General features: G+C 35.0%; 1 protein-coding gene across 4 annotated transcripts; it reads left to right on the plus strand.

Annotated features, from left to right (window-relative positions):
• Positions 1-1,420: 1,420 nt before the first annotated feature.
• LOC112190241 lies at positions 1,421-10,253 on the plus strand. Of its 4 annotated transcripts, XR_002932314.2 has the most exons (9): positions 1,421-1,643; positions 1,772-1,878; positions 3,430-3,581; positions 3,702-3,858; positions 6,029-6,344; positions 6,473-6,597; positions 7,344-7,403; positions 7,492-7,576; positions 10,086-10,253. XR_002932314.2 is itself a non-coding variant. In XM_024329667.2 (8 exons), exons 1-7 carry the CDS (start codon positions 1,593-1,595, stop codon positions 7,390-7,392), a joined length of 957 nt encoding a protein of 318 aa, XP_024185435.1. In that variant the 5' UTR covers positions 1,421-1,592; the 3' UTR covers positions 7,393-7,403; positions 10,081-10,253. The 4 variants fall into 4 exon arrangements, 3 of the variants coding, with proteins under 3 accessions (XP_024185435.1, XP_024185434.1, XP_040371690.1); XM_024329667.2 differs by lacking the exon at positions 7,492-7,576 and having other exon boundaries at positions 10,081-10,253; XM_024329666.2 differs by lacking the exon at positions 7,492-7,576.
• Positions 10,254-10,578: the final 325 nt, after the last annotated feature.

Below are 10,578 nucleotides of genomic sequence, written 5' to 3' on the forward strand. Positions count from 1 at the left end.
AACTCACTCATCCACCCCACCACCAAACCAAAACCGCACAACGCCGATTTTAGACGCGCTCGAATTAGCCGAAGACGCCGGACTCTCGGTGCCAACCCTATCTGGGAAAGCAGTGTAGCCTCTGCGTGTCCCCATTGAACAAAGGTAGGGTCAGAGTGGTTTGGAGAAGAAGAAGTTATCACAGGCCAAGATGCAAACCCCGACCTGATACAGGGCACGACAAACGTCATATGTAAAATAGCCGACATCGAAGACGATACTGGAATAGTTCTCCATTGAGAGTGGAGAAAGATATGGAGAGGCCGAAGATGGTGCTCTCCCAACCCTAGTAGAGCAAGCTCTTTAGGTATTTTCATTTCTTATATCAATTACAAAATGAATTTTGTTAATTGGTTATGTATTTATGTTTTCCTTACAGATTTGGAGTTTAGAAAATTAGTGTACTTACTAGTCATTTTGCATTTGGATACTATAGTTTTTCATCAGTCAAATGTTCATATGATGAATTAAAAAAATGGGAGGGTGGCAATTAACCGCTCCATTTTCTTTTTTCTTCAGTATTTGTTTGTATCTTGAATTTTGTAGTATTACAATATTCTTTTTACAATTAGGCCTCATTTGGTTTGAGGAATAGAAAGTTTGGAAAGAGAAATTTATTCTTTCTGTGTTTGGCATGCCCAAAGAAATGAACAACTTCCTTCATGAAGGGAAAATATGGGGAAAAATGGATCCTCCCACTCCATTGGATTCATTTTCCCATATACTTTCCCTACATTTTTTTTAATCGAATAATTATCTTTATTGAATGAGGCCTTAAATAGACTAATTACAATTTGATTGTAGAATGTCCGGAATGCATTCTACAATCAAATTGATGTATAGTTAGTCAAACTGATGTATAGTTATCATCAAAAGCTATACTAGCTAGCCTATGAGCTACTGCATTGATTACTCTATAGACCATTTTAAAGGTTATTATAACCAATTTTATCCAAAAAAGAAAAACTTTAAATCTTGAATTGTTTATGTTTTGATAATAAGGATACTATTAAAAAATTGATGTTACATACTTTCCTATTCATGCACAAACCAAATATCATAAAAAAAAAAGTAAAATACCTTTTCCGATTACTTTTTTGGCCTTCCCAAACATTAGTAGGGAAACTAGTGAAAATTTTACTTTTTCATATTTATAGGAGAGACCAAGGAATCAATTTCTTTTCCGCCAACCAAAAGAGACTTTAAGATATGGTATAGAGTGTGCGCCGATCACACACCAACCTTAGGTGGTGTTGCAGCTTCCGTTACCGTTACAGTTACCGTTAGTGTGAAAGGGACTTCATGAAAAACAAAAGGAAAAAAAGAAAGACTTTCAAGAGAACTAACAAGGAAATTAGTGACAGGGAAGAGTAATTTCTTGTGCAGCTACAATAGCCCCTTCAAGAAACCCCAAAAGTGTCAGCCAAAAAAAAAGAAACACAGAAAGTTAACGCAACGGTGTCTGATGAAGCAGTAGCCAGAGGATGATCGAGGACGTCGTCGACCATCCTAATTGGTCATCTTCCCTTTGCTGCAGCTAATGAAAACCCAGAATGAACGGCCGTATCAACGGTGGAGTCGTGGCACATATAGATCGTCGACTGGTAAGGTTCTTTATCTAGGTATTTAACCTGTATTTCCTTTGTGATAGGTTTCATCCTTCACTGCAGTTTAATTAGTTGAGCTACAAGAGATCTTCCGAATCCAACAGATTGCTATTTTGTATTTTCAGACTTTCGATCAGTGGTTACGAGTAGACCTGATCCTCTGGGACTCTCATAACAACAATGGTGAGCAATATTATCTTGGAGTGGGAGACGACTTCAGGGCGGTTTTCAGGTAGTAAAATAATGTTCTGCAATTTTCGATTAATGGTTAAGATAAAGCAACTATATCAATTGAAGTTGATTTCGAAAAAAATAATAATAATAATTAAAAAACTATATCATTGATGGAGTTAATTTGATCTTTACATGCTTATTATCTGGACATTATATAATGAAAATTTATCATAAAAAAATATTTTGTATCTGCCAGGCCGGCCAGTCTCCTTACTTAATTTGTTCTTCAAATAACATTTCCATGACATGTATCATATCTCCGTATCTCCTCCAACCATTGATTTTATACAAACATAGAACCAAAAGAAACAGAAATTATTGAGAGAAATCAAGTAGTAATATAGATGGGATCCGGCTCCTCTAAATTTACATTGTCTAAAGTTTCGTAAATTTCATAAAATCATAATCTTTCATCTAATCTAACGGATAAAAATGTGGCCATGTCAACTTTTAGGTTTTTTTTTTTCCTCCCAACCATCTTTAACTCTACTGTCAACGTTAACTCCATCTCCCCAGAAAAATGTTAACAAACATGGATGAACTGTATGTGAAATCTAGATTTCATGAAATTTTTTACAAATTGGATCAATTGCTCTACAGAATTGTAATCTCTTATTTTTTGAACAGTTTTCCTCTCTTTCAGTCTCCCTACAATATCAAATAGGAGTTCAGATTTGAATACTGTAGAAAAATTTATGTGGTTTTGTTTCTGCTCGAAGAAAGAATTTGATTTGGCAATCATATATCCATTCAATCACAAAGGGATTTTGACTTTGGACCCATTCCTCTACTCCTTGATGTTTATCCGTTTTCATATATAAGAGATGAGGGTTTCTAATTGGCCTCGTGATCATTAATTATTAGACATCGATTTGCTTTTATGCAGCCTATTTATGAATGTTCAATCATCTTTTGCTTTGATGATTCTATGCTGATATATGCCAAACTTCGAATGAAAGATGAGAATTCATTTGTAGTGGAAATTAGTACCCAGAGCCCATAAAATTGAAGGAGTCTCAGATTCATCTTCAAGTAACAGAGTGTAAACTTATTAAAAAGGCAATTGTAACATTCTGAATAATTTCATTCTCGTATCAATGGAAGATCTCCATTGAAGAACAGAACTAAGCCTGAGTTGAGAAGCCTGAGTTGAGATAAACAGCTTAAGTTAATGTCAATTAGTAGAAAAGATAATAAAAATCCTTAGAGATCTATATTAGTTGACATGGCCACATTTTTGTCCGTTAGATTAGATGAAAGACTGTGATTTTATGAAATTTACGTAACTTTAGACAATGTAAATTTAGAGGAGCCGGATTCATATAGATGATGTGGGATAGATATGTATGGTTTCATTTAGCAATGTAAACATGAGCAGCGTATTTTCAATCAACTAACTAAGGAACTGGTGATTTGTTGATCAAGACCAGGTCAAGTTAAAGATCCATTGTATAGCGTTTGTTTGGCCCCAAAAAAAGAAAAAAGGTTCTTCTATTAATTGGTTCAATTAATTTTCTTCAAAATAAAAAAAAATCTTCTTCTATTGTAGGCCCATTGTAAAGCATTTACAAAAGCTACATGATAAAGGCCAATTCAACGGCAACCTTAGAGCATCTATCCGGATCCGTTCACAAATTGTTGGAAATAACCCTGGACGTCGAATCTTTGAAGTAGAGTTCACTGGAGATATGAATTTTGGAGGTATGTGAATCGAAAATTGTGTCAGAAAAAGCCAGAATTAACATATTAACTTTTTGTTCTAGACGAACTTTTAACAGACTGCAAGATTAACATTAATTTGTTTGTTGTTTTTGGGCGCAGGTGATAATTTCGAAAATGGTTTAAGGAGGGATTTGCAAGATCTTGAACATCTTGTCAGATCAGCGACAGCAGGAATGCCAGAGAGGAATCGGCCTGATTCGTTGAAGCTTTATCTTCTTCCATCTTTTCGGAGATATGTTTTCCAAGGAAACATAAGGTACTTGAAAAACTTAATTTTTAATATTACTTTTGGAACTTTTTTTTTTTGGAGAAAAAATTACTTTTGGAACTTTTTTTCTAGTATAGTATTATATAAGCTTGGGGTTTTATCTTTTATGTCGATGAAATTATCATAAATGAGAAAACTCAGAAAAGTAGTCTGTTTTCAAAATGTAGGGGAACGTTATAAATGAAAACCAAGTTCAAAGGAGATAAATCATGAACTTTAAGGAATGCATATATGCAATGCATGCACCAAGTAGGGTGGAGTCCCTTTTTACAATTTTACTATCTCTGTAATTGTATAATAATGCATATGTTGTTACCCAAAAGATTCAGTTTCATACCTCGAGCAAGTTCAAGCAGTAACCCAACCTTTTTCAAGTTTTCAAGAAGCAAATCAGGTTCTGGGGAGGAATTATCACCTGTCTGGACTCTGGACTCTGGACTCTTTGTCCTAATTCTGTATCACGAATAATAATCTGCCATGTGTTTTTCCACTAATAGAAACTTAACACTGTTAAGTTATATTATTTTTAATTTGAAAATAACAAATAATTAAACTCAATATTGGCAAGACTCCTGGGTTTCCTTCGTTGTCACCTTCTGATCATGTTCTTTCCTCCAAAAACCCATCTTCTCTTCCAATCCCATCAAAATTGGCCCTGTTTCTGACTAGTCACCTTCTGATCATGTTCTCTTTCCACCTTCCCCAAATTCCAATCCCATCGAAATTCGCCCTGTTTCTTTCTATCTGTACACCATTAAAGCAGAGAAAGAAAGTGCAAAACTCTCCATCCGCTTTCTGAAATCCATTGCCTTTTACACTCCAAAACTTCATCATGACAATCATGACTGCTTCCTTCAATCAAGCAAAAATACCAAAACCAAAATGCTCTCTGCCAATCCAAAGTCTCTTCCTTTTTCTTTCTAACAGTGGCCCAGATTATCAAAGACAAGGTTTATATCAATCTCTAGATACCCAGCAATTGGTAAAATCCAGAAATGAATTCTTCAGATTTTCATTTAAAGGAACCCAACTGATCTAACAAATCTAGATAAAAAAAAAATTGAGCTAACAATAGAAAGTACAAAATTGTAGGAGATTGAAAAATTGGGAAACGTCCCATTTGGATTAAGGATCGGTAGATCTCCAAAGTAATCTTGACCAGCTCTCCATGCTGAGCCACACGAAGGTTGGACTCAGGAACAGAGTTGAGAAAGAACAAGACTGCAGCTTTGGTTGCCTAATGACGAGTGTTCCAGACAATGAAAGCAAGGACGAGGGCAGAGAGCAAAAGGAAGAAGATGAAGAAGATCGAGGGCGTTGTGCCGTTGTGGACCACAATGAGAATGAAGGAGGAGACAAAGAGACCTAAAACAAAGATGGGTATGAGACTGTAGAGGCAAGGGCGAAGGAGTTTACTCGTTCAGATGAACATTTTCTTCTAGGCTCAATAGATATGAAATTCTTTTATTTATTTATTTATTTTTTCAGAATCGATCTGAAATTATGAATCAAGAAGGGACAACGAATTTTTTTTTTTGAAACGAGAGTTAACCGAGTTAGTGGGCTGGTAGATTAGTGATTAGGTGACAAATTATTATTTGTGAGACAAAATTGGGACATGGAATTTGGGAACAGGTCCCGACAGGTGATTTCCTCCCTCTCTTCTGATGGTTCTGGGGTTTCCTTTTCACTTTAGTTCGAACAGTATGCTCTCAATCGGTTTTCTGTCTGTCTAGAGCAATCAACAGTTTACAGAATAAAAGGTTGATTTTCTGCTGTTCACAATCATATGATGAAATAAGAATGTAGTCGATCTAGAAAGAATTCACGTGTTCGACTTCCTTTCTCTCACCTTCTTCTTTCTCCTTCAATTCTCTGTAGAATTATTGCTTAGGTCAACAATGGCGTTTAGGAAACGCCATCAAATTATTGCGCTACCATTCTTTTTTTCTTATGGCTTGTCTTCCCTGACGTTTTCCAGAAAAACGTAGTCTATAAAGACTTTTCATGTTCTTTTGAGTAAAACGTCATAAATTTTGTCACTAAAGATGATATATGTAGTAGTGAACTAACCATTAACTACAGTCCTTAATTAAGATTTCATCTGAATACGGATAGGACGTACTTTATCTACTAATTACTTTCTCTCATGGAACAGGGAGGAAGGTCGTTACTTTATCTACTTCAACCCTCTGTTTTACGATGGTGCTGACAGGAATCGTCTATACCATAAAGTATGGGAACTGCGACGTAGAAGTGACGCTGTGTTTCAGCGTCATGTGACCCTGGCTAGTCAAGAAACTTCAATGATTGACTGGTACCGTAGGATTCCATACAACTTTGACATTCCGATGCTGTATCAACACCCGCTCTGGCATGTTTATAGTAATAGATCCTCCCCCCATTCCACATATGCAACAACTCCTAGTATAATTCGGTACTTGAGAAATGCCACCCATCACTACCAAGATTATGTAAGTCGACTCTGGCCCCTCAAATAATTTCAGTATAAAAAGTATAATTTGACTTGCTTGTTATTCTTTTTTTCTTTGCAAAATAATCTGATGATCTAATTGGTGTTCTCTGAAATATACTATGTCAGTCAGTTGGAGCATTATCATCACAGGTCAATGACCAGCTATATAGATTGTTCCCGGATGCATGTCCCAAAATCTTCTTTGAGATAGTGAAAAATTTTCGAGGCGAAAATGGACGCAGATACTTTGGGTACGTGATACATTTTCTATACAAAGTCGTACTAGAGGGAGTAGATGTATACATGCGTAGCAGAAATATAACAGTCAGTTCGTAATTGGTGTTCAATAGTACTTCGAAGTATTGAAACTTAGTTACGAGAGGTGTAAGATATTCAATTAGTTTAATATGTGGGACACAGTGAAAGTATTGACTAATCGAATGGCTCAAATCCTCAGAGTCTCTATACACAGAGCACAATAAAACATTTACATTTGAAAGTATTTGAAACTGATGTTTGTACCGTTCAAACATAAAAGTTCTATCGTAATCTAAAGTAGAGAGACTCCGAGGATATGAGCCACTCAATTAGTCAATACATGTAGTATGTTTCACACATTGAACTAATTGAATCTCTTACATATTGTAAGTTTTAATATTTCGAAACACCATTAAACACTAGTTTTGAAGCACTTACTTTATTGTTATGATTTATTTAGTAGTTATAGTAGGAGTGTGGGATTGCATTTTCTTAGTTTGTTTTGTAATTTTGTTTCAATAATTTCCTTTTAGTCTTTCACCTGTTGACAATGTTTGGTAGTTATTTTATCTTACGTGCTACTTTTATTCTTAATCATTAGATGAGGTTAATCACACACAAAATTCATGGATCGTACTATAATTGGTTGCGTTCGTAAGTTCGATAAGAAATGTGACACTATGACTCGAAGATATACATTCCATTTTTATTAATGAGATATTCTTTGTTCCCTTTACAGGATCGATTTGGTGACTTTTCTAAAAGATGGGCCGTTTGGTTTCACCTAATGAAATGATGTGTAAGTAGTGCATTCTATATTTCTCCTTCAAATGAAATGAAATAAATGTTGATAACTTTAAAATTGATTTCATTTCTTTTCATTTTAGTTTTTTATGCAGAAAAGTTATATCTTCTTTGATTGTGGGTAGGAGGAGGGAAAAATTGAAACTGGGGATCTCTACCAATGCTATGGTGAGAAAAATACCTTTTTTTTCTATCTATCCAAGAAAAAATCACTCGGCCACCATTTTTCTATCTATTCAAGAAAAATACCTAATTTACCTAATTAGGTCAGTCTAGTGGAAGCATGCTAGGCTGCAAGTAGGGCTTCACCTGTTAATAAGAGGTCCCTGGTTCGAACCCCAGATTGTGAAAAACATTCCTTAGGGAGGGGCCATAGCCAAGTTACTCCCGGCCCCGGAGTGGTAGCTCACTCGGTCACAATTTTTCTATCTATCCAAGAAAAATACCTAATTCCCTGGAACAATTGCAAGTTTTGCAGAAAAAGTTAATTTGAATTGGAAGTTAGTCAAGCTTGCACTAAATTCTGTTGTTTGAGAGTGCTTATATACATATATATATTTACAGTGAGGGATTTTTTTTTCTTTGGCCATTTTAAGGGATCCCTCATTAGACCAATTTTTTTATCGCATATTGGGATCTCAACAATTTAGGTTTTAGGTCTCAATGAGTAGATCATTTATGCAAATTTTCAGTCAAATTGATGATCGTTAAGATATTCATAACTGTGATTTACAATTATAAGCATGAACGGTTCAGGTTGAATATATTTGGTTCATCAATTGATTTAATCTAGTTCGATACCTTAATGGTCATCAATTTGCCTAAAAATTTGCAAAAGTGATTTACACATTGAGTCTTAAAAAATGAACGGTCGAGATCCCAATATATGATAAAAAAAGTTGGTTTAATAAGCGATCTCTTAAAATGTCCAATATATATATATATACATATATAGCCAAGGTTCTAAAAAAAGCTAGGCGCTAGTCGGGCGGTGACCCGGGGACTAGCGCCTAGGAGCCTAGGCGGCTTTTAATTTTTTTTTTAATTTTTTAACTATTTTTATCACATAAAATTAATAATTAATAATTATTATTAAAGTCCTACAATAATATTTTCGATTATTATGTGATTTATGTCCTACAATTAATTGAAAGTTGGAAAAAATATGTTTATGAGATAATAACAACCATACTTATTAATTTATTATTATCATTTAACAATTAATATTGTTAATATAGAATTATAGATATTGTAGACGAAATGTTGAGGGAGAGAGGTCTGATCGGCACGCATCACTATGAGTCTTCTTCAACCTTTATCTTCAATATTTTCATCAATCACCGATCATTCTACTTCATCTCCAGTCTTTATCTCAACATTTCTCTTCAAAATTGCTCTTTGGTTTCAATTATCTCTACTCTCTCATCACACGCACAAAGCTCTCTCTCTCTCTCTCTCAACGGGTTAATCACCGGAAACCACCACATTTGATTAAGAAGCCAGTATCCCGGCAATCCGGCTTCATTCGGACCAGCACCACCGACTCATCATCGTGCCCTCCTCAACGACGGTACCTTTCTTCTTCTTCTTCACTTCCTCGTCGACGAGGATCTAAAAAAAAAAAAAAATTCCAGCTCCTAGGCTAGCCACCGAGGAGCCAAACAATTAGAGCCATCGCCTAGCCTATAATCCAATCGGTGACCAAGCGCCCAGCGCCTAAGCTGCCGCCTAAGAGCAAGTCCACCCGTTGAGCTTGACCGGTTAAGACTATTCACTGCTTTTTTGCCTTGTATTTTCACTATTGAGGTTGGCTGGTCAGATACTGTTCACAAAATGTCACGACTAGTTAAGTTTTTAGTCAAGAACTCGACTAAAAACTTGATTAGTCGTGACATTTTGTGAACAGTATCTGACCAGCCAACCTCAGTAGTGGAAATACAAGGCAAAAGAGCAGTGAATAGTCTTGACCGGTCAAGCTCAACGGGTGCACTTGCTCTGAGGGATCCTTTTTTTTTTGTCTTTTCTAGGGATAGAGCATTAGACCAATTTTTGGATCACATTTCGGCATCTTAACCGTTCAGTTTTTAGTTTCTAATGGGTAGATCACTTCTGCAAATTTTCAGCCGGTGATCGTTAGGGTATCGATCAAAGTAGATTAAATCAATGAACGAACTAAATCTATCAAATTTGAACCGTTTATATTTATAATCTTAAGTCACCGTTTTTTTTTTCTTTTCTAGGGATAGAGCATTAGACCAATTTTTGAATCACATTTCAGCATCTTAACCGTTCAGTTTTTAGTTTCTAATGGGTAGATCACTTCTGCAAATTTTCAGCCGGTGATCGTTAGGGTATCGATCAAACTAGATTAAATCAATGAACGAACTAAATCTATCAAATTTGAACCGTTTATATTTATAATCTTAAGTCACCGTTTTGAATGCCTTAACGATAATCAATTTGGCTGAAAATTTGAAGTGATTTATACATTAGGACCTAAAAACTGAACGGTTAAGAGACCAAAATATGATCGAAAAGTTGGTTTAATACCAAATTCCTAGAAAATATCAAAAAAAGGGATCCCTCATTAGAAGAGCTTATATATATATATATATATTTTTTTTTTTTCCACCGGGATGATTAATTAGTTTTTCATTGGTGTTTGTGTCAAGTGTAGATCTGTTCTGTGGAAAAGTTGAGGATTTGCAGCCAAGTGCTTCAGGGACCACTGGAAATAAGTAAGGCAGAGGATATGATAAACTATACTATAGTGTTATTGGAAGGTATATGTTAATACTTCCAATCAAACTACTTCAATGTTGCTGGAGCTTGTAAATATCTTATTTTCGGTAAAGAATAATAAATAAATAAATAACTTCTTCCTATGTGAATATATCTTTTGATTAGCATTAGAAAGTATAAATTTAATGTCTTTTTATAATTTCATATCCATATGATGCTCGTATGATTGGTGATGGTTTTCAATTTTCATCTAATTCTTCAATTTTCTTTTCTATTTATATTTTTCTATGTTTTTATTTATTTATTTTTTTTTTATTTTTTTTTTGAACTAATGAAATTTCATTGATAAAAACTCATGCCAAGAAGGCCATTATATACCCATCCGCTGACACATTCCAATGGCTAGACAATACTTCGTGGAGGAGTCA

The sequence above is a fragment of the Rosa chinensis genome, chromosome 2 (assembly GCF_002994745.2).
Source record: "Rosa chinensis cultivar Old Blush chromosome 2, RchiOBHm-V2, whole genome shotgun sequence".
Lineage (NCBI taxonomy): Eukaryota > Viridiplantae > Streptophyta > Magnoliopsida > Rosales > Rosaceae > Rosa > Rosa chinensis.

Bases quoted from the DNA above. Each gene is read 5' to 3' on its own strand.
- LOC112190241 (XM_024329667.2), top strand. From the start codon at position 1,593: ATGAACGGCCGTATCAACGGTGGAGTCGTGGCACATATAGATCGTCGA. The intron at 3,582-3,701 runs GTATGTGAATCG...TTTTGGGCGCAG, and splicing joins TGGAGATATGAATTTTGGAG to GTGATAATTTCGAAAATGGT. The intron at 6,598-7,343 runs GTACGTGATACA...TTCCCTTTACAG, and splicing joins AATGGACGCAGATACTTTGG to GATCGATTTGGTGACTTTTC.